At 43.5% G+C, this 24,255-nt stretch overlaps 1 protein-coding gene across 2 annotated transcripts in view; it reads left to right on the forward strand.

The window, feature by feature from the left end:
- Window positions 1-23,610, forward strand: part of mmp16a (matrix metallopeptidase 16a (membrane-inserted)) — a 33,611-nt gene extending 10,001 nt beyond the window's left edge. For both annotated transcript variants that reach the window (XM_074693305.1, XM_074693306.1), the window contains 6 exons: window positions 8,832-8,993; window positions 11,307-11,524; window positions 15,060-15,198; window positions 18,782-18,932; window positions 19,243-19,358; window positions 21,929-23,610. In XM_074693305.1, the coding sequence (XP_074549406.1) occupies window positions 8,832-8,993; window positions 11,307-11,524; window positions 15,060-15,198; window positions 18,782-18,932; window positions 19,243-19,358; window positions 21,929-22,263 (1,121 nt within the window). In that variant the 3' untranslated portion in view covers window positions 22,264-23,610. The remainder of the gene's footprint in view (window positions 1-8,831; window positions 8,994-11,306; window positions 11,525-15,059; window positions 15,199-18,781; window positions 18,933-19,242; window positions 19,359-21,928) is intronic.
- Window positions 23,611-24,255: the final 645 nt, after the last annotated feature.

Raw genomic sequence — 24,255 nt, forward strand, 5'->3', positions numbered from 1 at the left:
GCACTGTGTAGAACAATTCATTCACTCACATTCACACTCAGGAGGGCGACACAGGGGGAATGTGTGTGTTTCAGGTGCTCAGGTTGGATAACAGAGAGCTCAGATGGTCATTAAGTGCTGATTGGCTAAGGGAGTGGTTAGTGAGGGTTCATTGATCAGATGATTGACAGATGGAGCCAGCAGAGAGCGAGGCCGTCTAATGCTGATCGACAGAACGTTTTATCATCGATGTGTGATCCTTTAAGAGGAGGTAAAGCTCTTGTAAGTCTGCAGACGGAGAGAGGAGATCAGTGTTTATCAGGTTGATGGAGAGAAAACAGGAGGAGAGCCTCAGACACTCAGGACACAGAGAAAACTGGAGGAGGAGAGCTGCAGTCGCTCAGCAAACAGAGAAAACAGAAGAGAAGTGGAGGACAGATGGTGCCCTTTCTTGCAGGGTTATTTTTGGTTGCTGCTCCTGCTGAGAGATGAAGAAGAGGAGGGCGGTCCCTTCCTCCTGGCTCCTCCTCTTCTTTAATTCTTCAGTCAAAGCGCACTATGTCTGAGAAAATTGTTTCAGGGTCCTAGCTCTGACTCCCTTCAGAGCCCCTATGTGTAAAAAACAGGTGTCAGATCGCCCTGTGGCACACTCAGGAGCTCTTGGTCTGCACAAACAGGACGGGCTGGAAGTGTGTTTAATCTGGATGGGCTGCTGTCTCACCTCAGGGAGGAAGTTCTGTTATAAATGATGAAACTTGGCTCACATATGTCCAGTCTGACCTGGACAGAGCTGAGCTCTGTCAGGATGAGAGCGGGGATGTCCTCGGAGTGACCTCTTTTTAAATTTTTGTGCCCTCAGAACGTCTGTCTCTGCATGTTGTCATCCTCTGAGTTTCTACTTTCTTGCAGGTAGATTCAGTTTTACTTTGTTTGGATTCATGTCTTGATCCGTTCTTTGACTCAGTTTTTTTTCTCTGCAGTTGTATGTCTCACATGAGCCTCTGATGAGGTTTTAAATCAGTGACAGTAAAGACAGGCAGACTGTACACGTGTATAAATGTCATGATGTGAGCGCGCTCTGTATGAGTGAATCATTTATGACGCACAACCATCGCTCCTGAATTATGAACTCAGCGGTCAGTCAGAGAGAGCTCTCTGTAAACTGTGCTGAAGGTAAGAGACTGAAGTGAAATAATGAGTCATGTATTTATGATAATACAGCTCGGTTTATTTATTTACTGTTTAAATCCTCACGTGGAAGTTACATAAGCCTATTTCTGAAAAATGATCCCGATCAGAGGAGGAGAGAGATCAGCCTGTTTCTGCTCACCAGGAGCTCGCCACAAATAGACCGCCGCCCACCGACAGCACAAACCAGCTCCACGTGGGCGCAGCACTCTCTTCCGCCTACACACACACAAACACACAGACACACACACGCATATATACAAGTGCACACTCTGCACCTGAGGAGGTTCGCCCTCCCACCAGTCAGTCAGATGGTCTCTAACCTTTTTCCCATAATCCTCTGCAAACTGCCTCGTACAGATCTGCGCTGTTCCTGAGCAGCTTTATCAATGAGCGGATGTGTGAGGAGAGGTTTCTGTTTCAGTCTCAGATGACAGAAGAACAAACACCCTCACAGGGGACAGGTGGGGGTGTGTCTTAAAGCTTACCTGTTCAAAGAGACACATCTCTGTGTGGACAGTCTGGACACACTTCAGAGGGATCTATAAAGACCTGTTACTGACCCTTTCAGCAGCTCACACCTGAATGAAACACCTCACTTGTGTCCATGTCTGCTACTGAAACAGACAGAGCTGTTATACCTGTGGAGACAAAGGGTTCATCTCAAAGCCCAAAAGTTCCATCCATCCTTCCTCAACTTGCGTTGTTCACTTGGGTCTTAGTCCCTCCCACCAGAGATGATGGGAGAAATGAGAGAAGATGTAGAGAGGAGAGAGGATGGAGGAGATTTGTTTATAGAGCAATGGGACATCCTCTCCTGCGGGGCGTCACAAGAAGTGATATGTTTCAGTGATGATGGCATCAGCTGATCACCTCTGGATCATCTGTCAGTCAGCTCTAACAGCTGTTTGTGTGTCTGCACATGTGCGCTGTAATAACTTTAATAAAACATAAACAGTAACAGAGCTTTGTCTGTTCCTTTAACCTGTTTAACAATCACATTGACATGAAGAAAACCTGCTCATGATGGCTGTGTTCAGTATTTTGTGCTTTAAATTCACAATTAACACTTTTATTACAAGATTAAGATCCGTTTCTGAACCATTTTTAGTGCCTGTTTTCAGCTCTGTCTTTTCTCTTTTATTAAACTCTGTTGTGTTTGTAAAGTTTCATGTCGAGAAGTCAGAGCCACTGCAGCGTCCAATCAGAGAGTGATATTCAATATGGGGGCATGTCTGTCAGTGAAAAGACTTCCGCAAAGCCTGCTCGAGTGTTTCCTCGATCATCGCTTCTCCAATCAGTCTCCTCTCTCCTCTGCTTTGGGACAGACTTCAAAATGGTGACTCAGAAAGTACTTCCGGTGCCGCAGAGGAGATAGGAGAGAGGAGGCATCAGATTATCGCTTTGAGACGCGCCCAAAGTTCTGAAGGTGTGAGGTGTGTCTGCAGGTATTAGGTCTGCAGTTCTCTTTGAGTGTCTAGCTGTAATGTTCCAGTTTCTGCAGACATGAAGAGAAGGCGTCAGGATGAGAGAGCAGAGACAGTCTGAAGTGTCAGAGTCAAACACCAAAAGAGGAAACGTCAGGCGAGTACTGACACCCTGAAACGGATGAGATGTCATGATGTGAGAGCAGGGAAATATTTAGGATCTCACTTTAAAATAATGATGAAACTCTGCCCGTTTGTTCCACTGTGAGTGTTTGTGAAGGAAACGCAGAGACATCGCTTTGAAAACCAGAAGAGGAGAGAAAGAGGAAACGGGTCAGACAGAGTGTGAGAGTAAGAGGGTTTGGGGGTCATTGGGAGGCCACCTCCTACGCTGAACTTACAAGAGCGTCTTAAAGGGTTGTTCTGCTCTATTTGCATGGTTTGGTACCGAGCAGGTTCTTAATGTCTCAGAGTGTGTGCTGTAGATATCTTCATCGTGCAGCAGGTAAACAGGCTGCAACGTCAGAAACATCCTTGATGGATTAAAGTGTGTCCATAAGTTCTTGTATATATCCCTGACAGGCTCAGATGTTTTTTTCAGTGTCTGACAACATCACAGAAAGAATGGCTACATATTATTGACATCACTCACCTCCAGCCTGTGTGTCCATCACCTGTCCTCAGGTTAGCACTGCGCTCAGTGTTTGTGGTGACAGAACAACAGTCAGCTGTGTCCACAGGTGAGCCTGTGAATACATTATTAAAAATGAATGACCGCAGTGAAAACACACACACACACACACACACACACACACACACACACACACACACACACACACACACACACACACACACACACACACACACACACACACACACACACACACACACACATACACACATACACACACCTTTTTTCCCAGGTGCTGCTGGGAGATAAACATGACATAAATAAAGGATGCCCTCTGCCTGCAGCATGTTTTTCTCCTTTCTGCTGCTTTATTTACCCCAGGTATACACACACACACACACACACACACACACTTAGACCAGCCTCTGTAAACAAACAGGTCAGTCTGTTGTTTGTGTGTTGCCTCATCAGCTATTTGTTTCCAGACTATGTGTATGTGTGCAGACAGAACGAAGGGATGGAAGCAGAGAGGATGAATAACAGCACAGTTCCTCAGAGCGTTGAAACTCACAGAGACAGGACCAGGGCACCCTGAGGTCAGCATCTTGCTGACTCTGACCTGAACTCAGCATGAACTGATACAGTGACAAAACACACACCAGAGTGTGTATAAAAACAAGGCTGTGGTCTCTGTGACATCACCCATTTGTTTCTAATACAGAGTTGTTAAGACTATCATTGTCAGGGGCTGTATTGGTAATGCTATGTTCAAGTTAGAATGAGACAAAGAGGCGGGCCTTAAGCCTCAAGTTACCCACCTTTCAGTCAACCTGCCATGGCCTTAAATGGGCAAAACCAACAAGTTTGATAACTCCAAAAACATGCAGTGAGGACACGAATCTTCAGTCATACATCGTGTGCTGATAGAAAATTGAGCTGAGTTGAGTGAAATAATTTATGGTGCCAGACTGTTAACATGTTGTTTCTGCTGTAAAGATCAACTTGGTAGAGCCTCACACACAGTCACCTCAGCCTCAGAGGTACCAGGTGTGTTGTCATGCGTCAGTGAAGGTGTCGGATGTCAGTCATCTTATCTGAGAGAAGAGATCAGGGGAAGATGCAGCAAATGGCTGTATGAAGACTGTTAACTGCACACACACACACATATGCACATGTACATGGACTGCTGTGAACCTTATCCCCCCCATATACACTTCATACTGAATCTGTCACTAACACAAACATGCATTTCCTTCTACTCCTCACAGCCTATCACATCCACCATACTCCTCAGAGCTACTGGACATTTCTTTTTTTCTTCTTCCCATCCGATCAACTCCACATTCTACATGAACAGTAACTTGGATTTTGGATGCTGTGTGCTATATAAGGAAACTAATTGAACGTGCTTCTGCATTTCAACTGCTTTTTGTTCTGTTAAGAGAAATGTTTTCATGTATTATCCATTTATATCAAAAACTACCACTGAAGTACAGCAATTCAACTTAATCACCGCTTCTTATATTTTTAACTCATTGATACTTATATTCCATGTAAATATTTTGTTTTTTATTTTATTTAGCCATTGTTCAATAACACTTGTCTATAGCTTTATATTTGTGCTATTCATGTGTTCATGCCCTTTTCTGGTATTTTACTATTTAACTTCAAGCACTGCGTTGCTACAATTCAGAAAGTCAGTGCAACAAAGTTTTATTACCAAATGCACCAGTAAGTTAACAACAGTTGGAAACAAAAACTCTGTACACTGGGGTTAACCTGCACAAAGTGTCACAGTTTGAATTGATCCTGTGTGCAGCGAGGTGTGAGGAATTTAAGGCAGGGAGGCAGTGGGTTATTGCTCTGTCATTTTTGTGGGGTAACATTTCATGGAAAGGTTGGGCACACAGACCTGCTGCTCAGAGAGGTGCTGACTGCTCTTTGTGAGGAATGTTTTCAGAGCGTTAACACCTGTTAGTGTTTCCTCTCTCTGCACAAGAGTCTGGAACGTTTTCCAGGAACCTTCCTAAAAGAACAGCTCAGCGTTTTCTGACGACCAGGCTGAGCACAATGAGAATGTTAAATAGATGGAACAGACTGCAAACACACTTACACACACCTCCTCTAATGAATGATCAAAGAGTAAATACCTTATCCCTGATAAAATTATTCTCATGAAATTTGCCTCCTGTTGTGTGAACAGTCAGATGTTGGTCCTTGTGGTGATTCTTTCTGTACCTGTTGTGCTTTAGAAAATCAAAAATAACTATATTAACCATTTGGTGTCAAGGAGTTCAGTGGGACTCAAAAGACTTTAAGTCATGTGACATCCAAGTTTAATTCTGGTGACTAAACCTAACTCTGTACAGAGGGCTCATAAAGAGGAAGAAAATGATCATTAAAATGATATCCTTTTACTATAAATTCCTCACAAATCACAGATTTAAAACTCATCCTGCTCAGATTTATCATATCTGGTTCACAGGAAAAGGAACAGAGTGGGTCATCTTAAATATAGTCACAATAAAGGATCTTTTCTGTTCTGTGATCCAGTTACAACTGAACAGTTTTGAAAAATAATCTAGTTGCGATTTTTTTTGACCAATATTGCAATTGCGATTTAGTATACAATTTTTTTTAATGTTTTTTTTTTTTTTTTTTTGGGGGGGGGGGGCATTTTTTCTTCTGCATTATTCAATAGCACAAGCAACAAATCATTCTATAGTATGACCAACACGACAAAGGATCCTGTTAACAAATAGGCAGTTCTTTACTTTAGGCCCAGCCTGCATGTTATAAAATTAGATGAACAGATGCATGAATTGATATAATTAACATTTTTTATTTAACTATTGCAATCACAGCAGATTATTAACTGATTGATTCCACTTCAAGCCTTTTTTGCCAAAAAAAATCAACATATCGACTTTTGCTGGTTTTAAGGGAGACCAAGTACAAGTTACTTAATTCCCTCTAGGTCTGTGTACACTTTTTTTTCTTAATTTTTTTTTTACTGCAGCCTTGGAGATTTTAAAATTGGGATGGGAACCGGTTCCTGTTGAGAATAGATAAGAAATGTTTCAATCCATCAATATCGTTAGCCTTTGTGCTTAACGATTCCCTTATCAATTCTTTACATTGTGCTGGAGCCGCAGGGCCTTACGTCGTCTGCTGCAGCTATCTTAGCTTAGCAGTTAGTTAACGTTTCCAAAGAAAACTCTGATTCAGGATTTTCAGCTTGAAGTTTTACTGAAGAACCGACTTTGTAAAGAAATGTACATTACTCTCTCTCAGGAGATTCATATTCACATTCAAAATAGTATAAATCACCTTATTTACCAAAATAACAAAATAGTACAAGCTTGAAGCTAACACATACGGGAAACTGCATTGATATGCTAGCATTTAGCACGCATCAGTATAACTTCAGCTTCAGAATAGTATTTCAACTTTCATCACAGAAACATATCACATCAACTCTTTGTAAAAAATACTGAGAATTTCAAATGTCAAAAGCTAACAGGCAATTGAAAGGCTCATGGCTGACTTCATAACTATGGAAAGCTTCCAAACTTAAATCATTGTTATAACCACTTCAAGACACAGATGGCCTACTCAATTTATTGATATATTACAACACAGTACATCAACGTTACATTGTGTGAAATTTTTTACCAGTTTCTGTACAATTATGCCCAGAAATATCCAGACTCAGGGACAATTTACATTTTATTCACTTACAGTATAAACTCAATTAAATGTTGTTGACACAGAAAACCTGTAAAGCTACTTTTTGTACCAAGAAAATTCACAACAGGAATTGATAAGGGAATCGATAAAGAAGCAGAATCGATAAGCAGAATCGATAAGGGCATCGGTATTGACAAAAATCTTATCAATTCCCATCCCTATGCATTCTGCATTGTAATTTCTGTTTCAGTTCAATTGATTGTTCAGCCCTAGATCCTGTGTTCACAGTCTTAGAAAACTACAGTTTGGTATATGTATGAGGCATCAATGCTACAACTATGTGTGTGTGTGTGTGTGTGTGTGTGTGTGTGTGTGTGTGTGTGTGTGTGTGTGTGTGTGTGCGTGCGTGCTTGGGTGCGTGTGTGTGTGTGTGTGTGTGTGTGTGTGTGTGTAGAGGTCAAGGGTCACCCTTGTATAATTCATCATCTCCTTCCTCTGAAACAGAAAACACTGAATCCTTATCATTTCCTCGCCTCGATGTTTCCTCCTCTCTCCATCATCCTCTTTCCCTCCAAACAACCCTTTTCCTCACTTCACCTCCCCTGTCCTCCCCTAACCCTTTAATTATCTCGTCTTTTTTCTCCTCATCCTCTCTCTCTATTGTCCTCCCCCTTCTCCTCACCTGGTGTAAACTCTCCCCCGATGTTACCTCTGAGCCTCTCTTCCTCCCTCCCTGCTTTGTCTCCTCTCTCATAGTCATGATTTTATTTTTTTGTCAATAATCAGACAGCACCATCTCAGAAGCTTTGAGTTATGAGCACGCTATGGTTTCTAACTGATGATCTCCTCCTTGTGTGTGTCACTGTCTGTGCTGCTGCTCGTCGTCTCTGTAGAGGCTGTGTGGTGAGACAGAGGCGATGAGCAGCAAAAGGAGGAGTTTTTACGAGTCCCTAGTCTTAGTCTCCAGAGCGGTTTTTACAGCCTTCAGATGTTTGATGCTGACAGAAGCTTTAAAGCAGAGAGCAGATAATTATATTTACAGCAGTTAGAGTCTGTTTTTAGAGCCTGTTTTAAAGTCTGTTTTGAATCATGTTGAGTCCTCCAGCAGACAGACGGCTCCTCTTATAATGACGCTGCAGCTCACTGACTGATCCGGGGTTCCTCAGAATAGAGAAGGAGGAGTTTGATGTGTTTCCTTTAGAGGAGGATCAGAAGCTCCCTGTTTGGGTTCTCACCGACCTAATGTTAATCCTGAACATATTTTCCACTATTCTTCCTCCTCATTTTCAGTGTGTTTCTGTCTGATTGGTAACTTCTGTGATGTTATGGGATGATATGCTATGTTCGCGATTTGATTCCATCACAATTTTTGGGGTTCCGATTCAATTTAAATTGCGATTCCTTGATATTTATGATTTTTGCAATTTTTGTCTGCTCTTTAACACAGGACTATGTGAAAAAGTTAAATGATGATAATAATGTCTAGTCTACAGACTGTATCAGGAGCCATGTTTTCCCATAAAATACACATAATGTGAGTCGGACAGAAACATTTCACCCTCTGCAGAAGAAGAGTTATATTTTTTTCCAATCCAGTTTGTAGACAAAGACTGAAATGAAGAATTTGAATATAAAGAAAAAAAAGATTTTATGACAAAGAATCGTGATTTTGATATTGTCAAACAAAAAATCCAGATACATCGATTTTAGATTTTTTCTACAACGCCTAGTGATCAGACTTACAGCGTCTCCTGTCACTGCAGGCTGATGAGCTGAGACTGAGCTTGGACCTGGCGCAGCTCAGATGGTGGAGCTGGACTGACAGGGATCTGCAGGCTGTGGGTGGATGACTGCAGAGCTGTGTGATAGCCTCAGCACTGACACACTGCTCTCTCTGTCTCTATTTCTGTTTGCAGGTAATGACCTGTTCCTGGTGGCAGTCCACGAGCTCGGCCACGCTCTGGGACTCGAACACTCCAATGACCCGACGGCCATCATGGCTCCATTTTATCAGTACATGGACACAGAGAACTTCAAGCTGCCCATGGACGACCTGCTGGGGATCCAGAAGATCTACGGTGAGTGTCAGTTTTAGCGACTGATAGGCTGTGGGTGCTCGTTCTGCTGGTGTTACTATAAAGCTAAATCTCTTTCATGTTGGTTAAGACAGGACCTCAGAGATGAGCCCATTCAGAGAGAGGAAGCATGAACACCTGTATCCCTCACGTCTGTTCTGTCTTCGCTCAGTGGTACATGGTTTAAAGTACTCCAGCACTGTCCCAGATTTCTGGTGTGTAAAGTTTGGCTCGGAAAAAAAAAGATAGAACTGCGTTGCCAAACAAGTCCGTCTACCAATGGCATGAGTGAGAACACAGATATTGCTCTCAACCAAACTATGATCACTAGATGATCCAGATACAGTTGAGTCCATACTAGAGTTTTAGTGTGGTTTGTACAGAGTTTGGAACGCCGATGTCAGGGCCATGAACAGATTTTTGAAGCCAGGGAAGGATTCTTTATCAACAAAGAACTTAAAAATAAATGCCACTTGGCATGGTTGGAAGTAGAGCTGAAACGATTCCTCGAATGATTCGAGGTACTCAATTACAAAAATTGCTCCAGTAATTTTCTCCGCCTCGAGGAATCGTTTAATTTTAAAAAAGATCAAAGAGTGGTATTTCAAATAGAGCTGAGGCCATATTAAGAGAGTTTTCAGACCCCTCAAGCTACCTCTTACACAAAATAGCAATTAGCAACAAATCTAGTTTCTTTTCTGGAGTTTGGAGACTAATGGGTCATTCTACAAAACGGGTGCCATTTGGGTCCGCAACATTTGATGAGATGTACAAGGCACAAAAAATGTGTCAAAGTATGTTTACAAATTTTGGAGCTACCAAAGCAAGTGCTCTTATTGACATGCTGTATCAGAAAATTCTATTTCTTAAAGAGAAAAATTTCATTTGAAAAATAACTGCTCTTTAACTAAACAAAAATGTATTTTATCCGATGACTCGATTAATCGATGGGATTTTCAGTAGAATACTCGAATACTAAAATATTCGATAGCTGCAGCCCTAGTTGGAAGATGTAAACAGAGACGGCAAACCCTTCAGATGCTGGTGAATAATATTGAATGGGCCTGGTGCTTGCTTCTGTACCATGTGCTCAAAAAAACTGGTGAGCATTTCAGAGCTGCTGTCTGCGCTCTCAACCCCACAGCCAACCTCGTTAGCCAAGAGTAACAGCCACCGCTGAGGTACCAGCATCAATGACTGACCTGGTTTGCGATCTAAGAATATGCGTGGCAACGTTCATTGCAGAGCACGACTTGTCATTCACCATATCTCAGCCACACGTTAATCTATGCAAATGTGATGTTAGCTAGATTGTACCCACGCCCCCACCCAAAAATGTTCAGGCTCCAGATTATTTTTCACTTTAAGCCCTGGTGGTGTCGTGCATCCACTCAGAAAATCTTCCTCAGCAGACACACAAGATTTCAGTCAGCATCAACGAGCAGGAAGTCAGACACTGAAACATGTTAAAACACCCTGTGGATTTTCAGATTTAGCTCCTCTAGATTGTTTTTCTCTGAACTCTAACAACAAAAGGTCAGGTCGGGCTTTGGGTCGGCAGGTCAGAGGTTTTAGCTGTCGGATGGTGCTGCTTCACGCTGGGATCTGAAAATCAGCTGGCGTTTGTTGACAGATGAGAGAGCCAGATTTCAGCGGATCGTAGACGGACACAGATCTAATGGAGTCCAGTCAGTGAGAGTCAGCTGTGATGTAACTGAGCTCAGAGGATTCAGTCTGGGAGGAGATAATCCTCTGATCAGCTCTCTGTCTGTCTAACCCCACACCTCCACCTTTCATTCATCTCTATACCTGTATTCATACAATCCTGCTTTCTGATTGGCTGATCATTCACTCAGTTTCTGTATCAGCTTCAGACTGGGTTAGTTTTGACCACATGACCACATCGGATCAACCTGATCTTTTCTGCTGTAGTTGCTGGGGGTGGGAGAAAAAAATTGAAAATCAATGTACTGGGTTTTTTTGTTTTGTTTTACAATATAAAAATCGTGATTCTTTCTCCAAAAATGTTTTTTTTTAATTAATTCAAATTCTTTATTTCAGTCTTTGTTTATAAACTAGATTGGAAAATATGGCTCCTGATAAAGTCTATTGACATTATCATCATCATTTAACTTTTTCACATGGTCTGGTGTTAAAAAAGCAAACTAGAAAATCGCAAAAATTGTTAATATCGAAGAAACGCAATTTAAATCAAATCGGCACCCCAAAAGTTGTAGCAGAATCGAATCGTCATCCAACCTCAGTAGTTTCTGTTTTTGTGAAAATGCTGAAACCCTTGTCTGTGTCTTCCTGCAGGTCCTCCTGATAAACTCCCACAACCCACCAAACCTCTGCCCACTGCTCCCCCTCCCCGGTCCAATCCTCCCTCAGACCCCCGCAAACCTGACAGACAGACCCGACCCCCCAGGCTGCCCCCCGGAGACAGACCGTCACACCCCAACGCTAAACCACACATCTGCGAGGGCGGCTTCAACACGCTGGCCATCCTGAGGAGGGAGATGTTCGTCTTCAAGGTGAGTCTGTGGAAACACACACCTGGGGGGGGACTGAGGGGGACTTTATGTGTGGGGGGGTCAGTTTGGAGCTGCAGCTGTGGAAGCTGTGGATGTGAGTGACTTGAGAGCACAGTTTAAGAGCTGTGGTGTCTAAAAGCAGCTCTGTCGGGTCACTCTGAGGCTGGGGTTTGGACAGTGAAGATCTGTGAACACACAGATCCTCCCCCTTTCTTTCTGTGTCTTTCTCTGCCCCTCTCATAGATCTCTCCTTCATGCAGCAGAGGGAGAGAGTGTGTTGGTCAGTGTCAGGGCTGCTCTGTGTCTCAGAGCACTATCACAGGCTGTTTCTGTGTGAGGTTATAAATAGAAAGCTTTCAGAGCTCTGTGGGTCCAGCAGGGAACCCCTCCTCGTCCTCTCTGAACTTTACTCCACTTTAGAGCTGAAGCTGCAGCCTGTGTAGGTGTTTCACTGAAACCTGACCCACATTCAGAGGACGGGGAATCAAACCTGGCCTTCCTCTCTCCTCTCTCCCAAACGGGCCTCAGCTCCTTTACTCTGTCTGAGGAGTCTGAGTTCATGAAGTCAAGAGAGAATGAGGGAGAACAGGCCAGCTGGGTCTGGGATGCGTTCATATATCTGTGGGCTGGAATTAAAGTGTCCTGGCATCTCTGTGAGGAATAAGTCTGTGGTGTGGACAGAGTCTGCATGTCCTCTCTGACACTGCCCAAACTTCAGGCGGCTGTGGTTCCTCCTTTGTCTCGTCATTGATTCTGAGATTTTATGAGATCAATCTCATCAGGACCACCTGGAACAGCTTCACAGTTTGCCCTGAGCTCTGTCTGTCAGGTGGTCCTCATATTTCTTCGCCCTCACAGAAGCCTTCTTACAGCTCTGAGAGTGTGCTCATGCATGTGTGTGTCTGTGTGGATACATGCTGAGGTGTGTTCCTCTCTCTGGCTGATGGTCTGCTCCATTACCTCCTGATGTAGATCTTTCTCTGGCTTCTCTCCTGATTGTTTTGGGAGAGCCGAGTTTAGTCGAGTCAAGCCGATGCCAAGTCATTAAAAGAGCTCCCAGCAGCCCCGAGGCCCACAGGTGGAGTAGAGGGAGATTATGTAGGGAGGTTTCTACAGTTTAACTCTCTCCTCTGTGTCTGAGAATGATCCATTGTGTTTTCTGGATGGATTCAAACACAGTTAGGATGTTAGCTTCAGCCCACAATCAGTACGATAAGGAAACATATTTTACTCTCAGCAGAGACGCAGCAGGTTCAGACCTCTCTGTTTGAGTTCAGTCTGCTGCTCACAACTTTGATTCAGAGTAAGCCCAATATTCTCTGAGAGTCAGAAACACTCAGATTTCACAGCCTGATCTGTTTTCAATTACTGAGCAGGAGAAATGCTGAAACATGGAATATACAGAGGAGGAGGAGAGGGAGGAGATGATGGAGGAGAGGGAGGGGTCTTGGCCATGAGGTGGGACATCTCTCTCTGAGCTCTGATGACTTTCACAGCTGGGTCTCCCTCTTTTCATCCTCTCTCCTCTTCCTCCTCCTGTGGTTGAGTTTGGTCCAGTATCAAACTGTCACACCTCGCAGTTGGCTCTTCTCCTGAGTCCCTGAGGATGAAATCAGAGCGTGTTGGAGCTGTTGGCCTTCTCTCTGTTTCTGAATCTTGCTCCAGGTTTGTTCTTCATTGTCTGTGTTCGCTGTAACTCTCTCATCACTCCAACAGAGAACCACAGTCATCTCAGCAGCAGCTGGAGGCAGAAGTCCCTGTTTCAGCACTCAGATATCAGGTGTTAGGGTTCAGATGATAAACTGTTATTGTTTGATGAAAACAAATCAGCAGTAGCACATTTCAGACAGTTCAGGGACATGTTTAATGTGTGTAATCAGCTTTTCTTTAACAGAGTTTTTTTTTAACCCAGGAGACCAGTTGCAGAATGAAATGTCCCATTCTTGCCTGATGAGGATCTAGCTGCTCAACAGTTCAGGGTCTCTTTTGTCTCATTTTTAACTCTTCATAATGCTCAAATATCTGAAGTACGGATGGTCTTCCCTGAAAAAGTCATTGTCTGGATGGCAGCATGTGTTGCTCCTGTTGTTCAGCATAAATAGAGCCTCCACAGATGTGTAAGTTCCCCATGCCATGGACTCTACAGTTTAATATTTCCCAGAAAATTCAATGGATCACATCTGGGAAAAGACGACCAATTCCCCTTGGAAATAGTATTTTCTGTTAGTTTGTTTTTGCAGCTAAGCCAATTGACCAATTGACCCAAAATGACAGTTTTGTGTGTTATTTTTATCATTATCGGGGGGAAACAACACAGTCTCTGTCCATCAACACAGGCTGTCTGTTGCAATGCATAACATCTATTGCAATGCTTATTATGAAATGCTAAGTGGTTTGTCTGTGACTTGTCTTCTGAAAAGCTATAAGCAGCATAAAGTAACCCCAATTAAACCAACATTGTACAAAACTATGCTTTTTAAACTAAAAATATATGATGAACTAACCATTCAATGGTTCCTTAAACTGGTATTTTAAACAAAAGTCCACTCAATGGACTTTCTTTGGGAACTTTCTGATGCTAAGATTGTTAATGTCTTCAAAATCCACTTGTTGACCCCTTGAGGACCCATCACACACCATGCACTTAGCTCTTTCATTCTCAAGTCTTTGAAACAGGACAGATCTTCCCACATCTAATCCTCAGGCAGGTGCGTTGGACGAAGACAAAAAAGTCTGAATTTACCAGAAAAAGAAAAATCTCACACACTGGCCAACTACCAGAGAGATAAAACTTTAATGCAACATTTTGGTTATAGACCTTTTTCATGTTTGTGCCGGCCAGTGAAACCATCTGAGATAGGAGTGGCTGTGTGGCTCTAACCAGTTGCTTCTCTGCATGTAAAAAGTTTAGAAGTTAAGATACAATGAAGGAAATGAGAATTCATTGAAAATTACAAAACATTTGAATGGAACCATTGCAAACATGTCATGACTGAGTACATTCTCAAGTCTCGGAAAATGCTCCCAGGCAAAGCTCGCCACAGACAGCATCAGCTGAGCTAGGTAGCTTGTAGCTACTGCTGTGTAAGCGAGCCTATGTCACCCTGTCAACAGTGCAGCAGCACAGCCTGCATCAACGTTTCTGCATAACTACTGTAGAGGGGTGATTCCCTCCGTTTCCTGTCATTAACTTTACTGGAAAAAGGGAAATGGATTTGGTCAGATTTCCCTGGAATACAGTCTGCCAGGATTAAACCCTAAAGGACTTTTATGATCCCCAAACCATCAGGGATGCTGGTTTTGAATTGTGAGCAAAGGACACACCATCCATGGTTTCCAAAAAGAATGTCAGATTTGGATTCATTGGACCAGAGGACAGTTTTCCTCTGGTCTGTTCAATAAGGGGACAGTATGAGTGCTGGTCTGTTCCTGAATCTCTCCCTGTTAGAGCTTTAGAGTTGAGTCAGGGTGTGTTTGAGAAGGACACTGTGTTAACCTCTGTGTGTGTGTGTGTTTCTCTTTCTCTCTGTTTTAGGATCACTGGTTCTGGAGGGTCAGAGATAACGCTGTGATGCCTGGGTACCCAATGCTTATCAGTGTGTTCTGGAGAGGTCTGCCTCCAAAGATTGACGCTGTCTACGAGAACAGCGAGGGGAAGTTTGTCTTCTTCAAAGGTTAGCTGGTGTTTTACCTGAGATATGTGTGTGCTAGCTGTGTGTGTGTGATATCTGACAGGTTTTAGCTCTGTCTGTGTGAGATTAGTGCTGTGTTTACGCTGAGTGTGTGAGTAAATCCAGAATAATCTGTCAGATTTTTACACTCTGAGTAACATCAGGCTACAGCCTTTAATGTGTTTAAATCTTCATCTCCACACGTCAGACTCTCTGTGATGGAGATTTTCTGCTCTGAGCCGTCAGATTTAGATTTGAGGCTTTCTGAGGAGATTTGTCCTCGTGTCAAACCCAGACTGAGCTTTAAACAGATTCAAAGGTAATTATGTCTGAACAGCCAATCCCAGCGCAGAGACAGGCAGACAGACGTGGCAGGGCTGTTTCAATCACTGAAGAGGGAGGAGAGGAGAAGAGGGAGGAGGAGAAGGAGGGATGTGAATGAAGGGAGACATGGGTAAACTGAGAGTCTGCTGAGACACAAATTACAATTCTTTATTTCTTTTTTAGACTCCAAACAATTCCTGGAAATAAAGACGACACGTCCACACACTCCACCCTCCTCTCCCTCTCTGTCTGAGAGCAGGAGGACTCAGATTTATAATATCCCCTCTCACAGAGTGACACGTTTTATTTCACCATGCACAGCTGATTTCCCAGAAGACTTTGCTCCATCTGTCTCTGTTTGAATAAAGATGAGGAGGAAAGTCGGTCGCAGAGACCAAACACAAAATCTGAGTCTTACCAGCAGCTTCTGAAAGGATCTAAAGATGGAGGAGCTCCACTCTGATGTTCACAGAGCGCTGACAGCATGAAGAAAGCAATCAGCTGTAGAGACAGACTGCTTTGGCACCATGTTTACTTCTGCTGGTGACAGACTCTAGTGGACACTCAGGGAACTGCAGTTTGTTTTAACTAAGGGGACTGATGCTGTGCTCCATTTACATCGCAGCTGGGAAGTGGGAATGACGTCATCTCTGAGTTTAAAGTATTCCAGTTGCCAAGTCGCATAAATTTGCCATAGCAGCAATATTTCTGTATATCAACATAGAAAAATCCTATGTATACAGCTGATTTATTGCAAAAAAAACACTAGTCAGAAATTCTAAAACAAACGGAATATATCAGGTGCTTTAATACTGTTTACACCTGGGGCGGCCATCTTTGATTGTAAACTGGGTGGTTGTGTGGATCCCCTGACTTCCCAGTAGGAAATTCTGACTTTAGTGGGTGTTCCAGTTGAAATTTCCCACTCGGAACTTATAAATTCCGACTTCTGAGTACAAATGGAACACACCATAACTCACTGCTGGAAACAGACTAGTGGACACTAAGGGAACTGCAGTTTGTTTTAACATGGGGCTCTAAGGGGACTGATGCTGTGTTCCATTTACATCGCAACTGGGGAGTGGGGAGTGGGAATGACGTCATCTCCGAGTTAAAAGCGTTCCAGTTGCTAAGTCGGAAAAACTTGCCATAACAGCAATATTTTTGTTATTAAACATAAAATAACCCTATGTATATGGCTGATTCATTGCAACAAACACTAGTCAGAAATTCTTAAATAAACGGAATATATGAGGGGCTTTAATACTGTTTACACCTGGGGCGGCCACCTTTGATTGTAAACTGGGGGGGTGTGTGGATGCCCCGACTTCCCAGTTGGAAATTCCGACTTCAGTGGGCAAACTCCGAACTCATAGATTCAGACTGGCGAGTACAAATAAAACGCACCATTACTCGCTGCTGAAGACAAACTAGTGGACACTCAGGGAACTGCAGTTTATTTTAACATGGGGCTCTATGGGGTCTGACTCACTGCTGGAAACAGACTAGTTGACACTCACGGAACTGCACTTAATTTTTTAACAGACTTCAATGTTTTGTTAAGATAAAGTCTTTGTTCAGATAAACAGTTGAGTGTTTATCTCTCTCTCTGTGTTGAGTTTTTTATTAAAGGGAAATCTAGAGAGAGGTTTTGTTTTCCTTTTTCTGAATCAAGTCAAACTCTTTTTGTTTTGGGCTGAGAGACTGTTTTAATCTCAGGGCGGGGTTTGGTGTGTGTGTGCGTGTGTGGCAGAGGAAGTGTGACCCAGAATAAGCGCTGTAAGAGAAGGAGGTGAAATGACAGGAATTTCCTCTCCAGAAAGAAAGCGCTCACACTCAGCCAGCTCTGTTTCCTCCTCCTCCTCCTCCTTTTTTTTCTTCCCCTCTTCCTTCTCCTTCTCCTCTTAAAGGTGAGAGGTCAAGTCTCCTTGTGTCAGGGTTTTATGCTGTGTTATACAAAGGCTTCAGGTTGTGTTGAAGCTGATTTTGCTGGATTTATTCATGTTACAGGAAACTTAATCATCCAAACGTTCGCTCTGTCTGCTCTTCCCGAGGGTCTGATCCCTCCGCCTGTCCTCAGACTTCTGAAACATATCTGACCCTCGTTCATGATTCCAGTAATTACAGTTAACTGCTGTCGACTTCTGACAAATCGGTGAAATTATTAACCTGAATGAATAAAACAGTAAGTGAGGTGAGTCAGCAAAGGATGTCTGACCTCCTGTGTGTTTCCTCTCAGCCTTCGTCATTCCTCCTCCTCTTTGTTCTCTTTCTGCTAACACACTAGTCCTCCACCCTCTTCCTCCTCTGATGCCTTGAACCTCCACCCTGGTGATGACATCACTTCCTGAGGTCAAGCTGTGTCACCACTGTGTTAACCTGTAAAACGTCACAGGAAGCACAGGAGCAAACTGCACACATCCACAGGGGCTCAGACTTGAACATACTGCTTTTTTTAATGAGGTGTAATGCTTAAATATGGAGTTTAAACGATTAATGTCAATATGAAAACGTGCAGAATTTCAGACTGGAAAGTAAGGGTGTGTTTGAGTTATCCCGGGATGAGACTGCAGACTGCTCTGACCATCTTGTTCAAAATGTCACAGGGCATTTATATGAGATGGACACGAGATTTACTCAAACTGTGACATCACTGATTGGTGAATCTTCTTATAAGGGTGTAATCAACACAAAACTCACCAAACAGAAGAATCTTGCTCTGTATCCAAATAATACAACTATATTTCCTCATTTGTCATCTGAAGCTGAGAAACACAACTTTGTCGGACAGCAAAAGTGGATGAGGCTTCCTGCATTCAAGTGTGCTTTGTGATTTCTTCAGAGACAGCAGATGAAGTGAAGTGTTGATGTCAGAAGCAGAAATTAGGTTTTTAGAGACAGCAGCCTGAGATCAGTAAAGGGTATTTGAACTGTAAATTGTGAGGTGTATCAGAGTGTATACGGCTCTGACAAACACACTCTCTAAAGGTTGTAACTCTCACTCTGTGGATGAACAGGTGTTAAGTCAGTGTGTGGAGCCTGTTTGAAGCAGAGTAATCTGACTCTGTGGTGTGTTTCCGGACAGGAGGGGGAGAATACCTCAGCATATCTGCGTCCTGTCGCTCAGTGAACACCAACATTAGACTCACAGGGCAGCAGGTTATCCTCAGCTTGGCCCTGTTCTGCTTAATCTGCTCCTGCAGGCCTATCCACTCATCCTTCATCCTTTCATGTATCTCCTCCTCTTCCTCCTGATGTGCAGGGAAACAGTTCTGGGTGTTTAAGGACACCGTGCTGCAGCCGGGGTACCCAAAGGACATCTCCCAGTTTGGACTCGGCATGCCTCCTCAGAGCATCGAGACAGCTCTGTGGTGGGAGGACGTGGCCAAGACCTATTTCTTCAAAGGTGACAGGTAAGAGTTACTGTACATCTTTAAGGGGGACAGGTGTGTAAGAAAACAAGAGACTCCATAAAAGCTTTAAAAGTCAGATACTGAAGCTGTAAGTATCTCAAATGACTCTTTTCCTGGGATTTGTCTTGGTTCAGCGCCACCTGCTGATCTTGTGTTGTACAAGTTGTCTGATTTAATCAACATTTAAACGCTTTGTTAAATTATAAGAAAAGTCTGCATCCTGCAGACTTAAACATCAAACATTTCTCCTTATGTTTCCTCACACACTCAGCGTCTGTCTTCTTTCTGTTCACCTCTCTGACCTGTGCAGGTACTGGCGTTACAACGAGGAGATGAAGACGATGGACCCTGGATACCCCAAACCCATCAAAGTTTGGAGAGGAGTTCCTGACTCACCACAGGGGGCCTTCGTGGACAAAGCAAACGGTACGCACTGTCCTGATCCTCTGGCACACACACACACACACACACAAACCCACCAGACATACACATCAACACAGAAACACATAGGGCACAGACTAAAATGTGCGTCAGTTATCATGCTGCGGAGATGAAGTTGCTGAATCAGAGGAGCTATTGGTGTGTGTGTCTGTTTGTTAGTTTGTTTTTTAAAAAAATAAAAAAATCAGATTGGGTTTTATATGAGAGTATTTGTTTGTTTGTTTATAAATAAATAAACAAAATGAGATCAGGTTTCAGAGAAGAGTGTGTTTCATGGCTTCGTCCTGTCATGAGACCACCGCTGGGTCTCATTCTGGTCTAAGCCCTTGCCAAGGCTGAGGGGGCGGGGTTTAGTCTCCTCAGAGAGCTCTCTTATTGGACAGTTAGATTTACTTTCTTCTCATTGGCTGTTATCAGTCAGGTGTGTTGGTGCTGGTTTTGGCATCAGGCTGTAGGAAAAAACAAAGCAGGTGGTGGCGAACACTCAAACCATCTGTGAGAGGATAGGCTGCCAGATCAGAGGGGGGCGGGGCCACAATGATGCCAGGGGGGGCAAGAAGATAGAGCAGGTTTATGGCATTGCATAAACCTGCTCATATGTGTGTCAGTTTGTTTGGCTCAGATGGTGTGTGACTCCATCTTCAAGATGACCTACATAACCACTTTATGTGTGTGCGTGCGCACGCGTGTGTGTGTGATGAAGTTATGGATAGTGATGACACATCAAAGGGTTAAATTCAAAGTGACAGTACAATTTATCAGAAGCACCTAAAGCTCTGTACAGTTACCACCTACTGAGACACCTGTGTGAGGAAGTGAGACATCAGTCAGAGTGACACATGAGGAGTGAAATGAGTCAGGCCCAGATTCACTGAGTTCATCTAACCGTGACGCTCTCAGAGACAGAGAGGAGTCACAGGAGGAGGATCAGTGTCAGCACGCAGTTTATCACAGCTCAGGGCCACATATCAAGAGACACATCTCTGATGAAGACATGATTCCTCTTTATCACGTGTTATTGTATTAATACTATAATACTAATTATCGTTTAGAGTCAGAGTGGAGAGGCTGAGGTTTGTTAGAGTCTGATTATTTACTCACTTTTAGATCTGGACCACAGGAATATAGATATATTCCTAAACGCACATTTTTATGTCTGATTGGGCCTCTCAACCACACAAACACAGCAATTTCACCTACATAAACAGATTAAAACAGATAAAAAAGTGAAGAAATAGAAAATATCCGTATAGTGGTGTTAAACGGAGCTGGTGTTGACCCAATGACGTCAAGCGCCTAGCAACAAGCGACGGTTGCCAACAACAAGAACGATGGCTGATGTACTGCGCTATCTCTGTGTTCTTTGCACTTTTTGCCCTCATTACAGCTCTACAGATAAATGTAATGTTGTTGATGATGTTGTCATTGATGTTCATAAAGTAACAAGTCCACCTCATCGTCCGTCCACACAAACCACTCAGTTTTATTTGTTTTTTTTCACCATCTCTTCACTTACTTATTCCTGTTTTGGACTGTGCATGCTCATAATGTTCTTCTTCTATGGTTTTCACATTTTGCTAACCTGCCACTTATCGCCCAGGCATGGCATTGCAGGCTTCAGAGGCGATAGTTTTCAGCTTTGCCTCTTCGTAGGGGCAGAGATATTTTATGTGGTGTGGACAGAGATTTTGTTTTAAACGTGGTCCAGGCCTTAATGACAAACAGAGACATGAAGGTTAGAGCCTTTGACTAAAACTATAACCACGCCATCAGTGTTAACTTGATTTAGGTCTGACATTGATATGTCATTTTGTCCCTTTTGGCACACCATAGTTCAGTTGCTCTAGCATCTCCGTTCTTCTTGCTGCCACAGTAATGGAACAACATCTTAAGAGCGAAGCATACAGGTGGAGCCAATCAGACACAGAGCTGAAAGAATCAGCACAGAGCGAGGGATGAGACCAAACCAGTGTAACTGTTTTCTTCTTCAGAATAGGGCCTGTATCTGACAAAATAAACTCTCTGAGGCTGTCTCCTCTGGTGGTCGTGGTTTCCTGCAGCAGAGCAGCATTAATCCGAATGACACATCGAAGAGACCATAAAAACATTTCATAACATTTATTTGAGCGTCAAATGAACTCAGCGAGAAGAACTGATTTATGTTGTTAATATGGGTTTAAACAGTTTAAAATGCAGAGTAATGGATATTTAAACACACAATTAGAATCTGATTCATCATAATCAACCACTGAAATTCATTTATCACAATATTAAAAACTTTAACAGATCTGATCATTATTTAAGGAATAATGTTGATACCTCAAAACATGTTTCATACTAAGGCAGAAGACAAAACAGACAAAAATATGATCTATTTCTCTAAAGACGCAGGAAAAAAACATCGTTACAGTAATGTAATGATATTAAAAATGTCTATAAATAAAATAAAGGCTCTGCTGTAAGGACATAATTTATCCATAAGCCAGAGTGTGAAGTAAGATAAGGAAAGCTAAAGTTGGCTCTATCCTAACTGTTCTCTCTGATGCCACCCTCAGGTTTCACCTACTTCTACAAGGGGAGAGAGTACTGGAAGTTCAACAACCAGTTCCTGCGGGTGGAGCCGGGTTACCCTCGCTCCATCCTCAAAGACTTCATGGGCTGCGACCTGACCCCCATCGACCCAGGCCGCCCCCCTTCAGACGACGGGACGACAGATGTGGTAATCGAGCTGGAGGACGAGGCGAGCACGGTGCAGGCGGTGGCCATCGTCCTGCCCTGCGTCCTGTCGCTGTGCCTGTTGGTTCTCATCTACACGGTGGTGCAGTTCAAGAGGAAGGGCACGCCACGCCACATACTGTACTGCAAACGCTCCATGCAGGAGTGGGTCTGAGACATGGGGGGGGACGAGGCAACCCCTCCTCAGAGGAGGACCAGGACTCTGCACAGCCTCCTCCTGCAGGGGGACCATCAGCCTGTCTGCAGCCCCCCAGGACCTCAAGCAGACTTCTCTGACCCCCAGCCTTTTTCAGACTAAAGGGGACGCCAGAGAGACAGGCCCAAAGACACAAACCAGGGGGGTCTCTGTCTGCTAGTCCCTCTTTATCTCGATCAGGAGGACCTTCAGGGGGTGTTCCTCTACACCCCACAGGGCACTGCATCCTCATTGTCATATCAGGTTGTTGATAATCTGCAGTTTTATATCTTTGATCTCAGTGCCCCCTCCCCCCTCGATTCATTAGGGATGAGCAGGATTTGATCACATGACCAACCTTCTTTTATTTCAGGAGGTCCTCACTATTCCCTTTAACACGACCAAGAGACCAAACCAAAAAATCTTTCTCTCCAAAGAGGATCGTTTTGTTTTTGTTTGTTTCACTTCCTGCTCGGAGAGGCGGAGCTTTGTTTCTTTTTGTTTCCTTTCCTGCTCGGTGGGCGGAGCTCTGACTGTTGTGGCGGTCTGTCTGAGACACAGGGGCCAAACGATTCTGCAATATTTTAACTCGCCTTAAGTATTCATCGTACTACATGTGCTTGTTTTTATTTGTATACGGTTAACTTTGTTTGTTTGTAAACAAAGCTGTTTGACAGCTTCCTGTTTTTATTTCTGGATTTTACTATGTTACCCAGAATCCTCAGCACTGGTTTGCTGAGTCTCTTTGGTGGGTCAGGTGGGTCAGAGTTTAGAGAAGGTTCTGGATTAAAGCCACTATGTTTGAGTGTTCCTGTTTTATTTACAGATCAAATTTTATTCTGTCTGCTCATAATCCCTCCGTCTGTGTTCATCTCTTAATGAACACTCTAAAGAGTCCTGTTGACTGCCTTGTTTGAGAGCTTACAATTCCCAGAATGCCCTTTGTCTCTTGCCTGGGGACCCACAGAGTGAGGTCCAGATCAGTGCCTGTGTCATCGTGCATGCAGCGTTTCCTGAACATCGGTCTGCTCAGCGAGGCTCTGACAGATTCCTCTGAAGTACTGTCTGCATTTATTTTTCTACATCGCACCTGTTCCCTCCTTACCTGCAGGTACAGAGACTCTCTGAGGTTCATGTGGTTCATGTTGGATCAAATCAGCCTCAACAATCAGTCTGACATTGGTGTCTGAATGTGCGTCTGTGTCCATGATAACATGCTGTTATTTTCTGTTTTCCGATTGGTCAAAACCACGTCTCGATGACGACGAGTGAGAGTTTCAGTGATGAAGGAAACGCATCCTGACTGAATGAATAAACTGATGATGACTCAGACCTGGCTTCGACTCTTCTTTAACCTGCACACCCAGGTTTGTTTAGTTCATAATATCTCACTCAGTGTTCAAACTGAACTGAACCTGTCAAGCTGCAGAGTTTCAGGTTGAGCTCTGGTCTCATTTAGCATGTGTAACATAGCTTTGCAGATTTCAGAGGGTGTTTTTTATTGAACACTGAACTCAATATGATTTAGATAGTACAGTTAAATCTCTGTTAGTTTTTCCAGCCCTCACTAAGTCTCAGAGCTGCTTTTAGCTGACATGCTGTGGGCGATTGTCAACCAAGCGGCAACCTCTGACCTAAGAATATGAGACAATGCGGAAGTGCTAAAATCGGCTGTTTCTCGAGTGTCCACTTGAGTCTGGCTCTGGAAGTACTGGAAGTCACATACACACACCAAGCAAAAAAAGCTGTTTACACAAAATCAACCTTTTTACAGCCTGGTTCAAAAAACGTCTCCTGTCTGAATTGTTAATTTTACTATCGGCACACACTGTACAGGGGGTGAATTTTTTTCTACCTTAGCAGTTAAGAGGATATTATGACCGAAAGCTCGCCCAATCAGAGGCACAGCTCAGGTCACGTGACTGACGGCAGCCTATAGCTGTACTCAAAGCCCCTATCGCTTCCAATGTG

The sequence above is a fragment of the Halichoeres trimaculatus genome, unplaced genomic scaffold, assembly GCF_033239565.1.
Source record: "Halichoeres trimaculatus isolate MK-OKI-2021-1 unplaced genomic scaffold, fHalTri1.1 fHalTri1_scaffold_18, whole genome shotgun sequence".
In the NCBI taxonomy this organism is placed as follows: domain Eukaryota; kingdom Metazoa; phylum Chordata; class Actinopteri; order Labriformes; family Labridae; genus Halichoeres; species Halichoeres trimaculatus.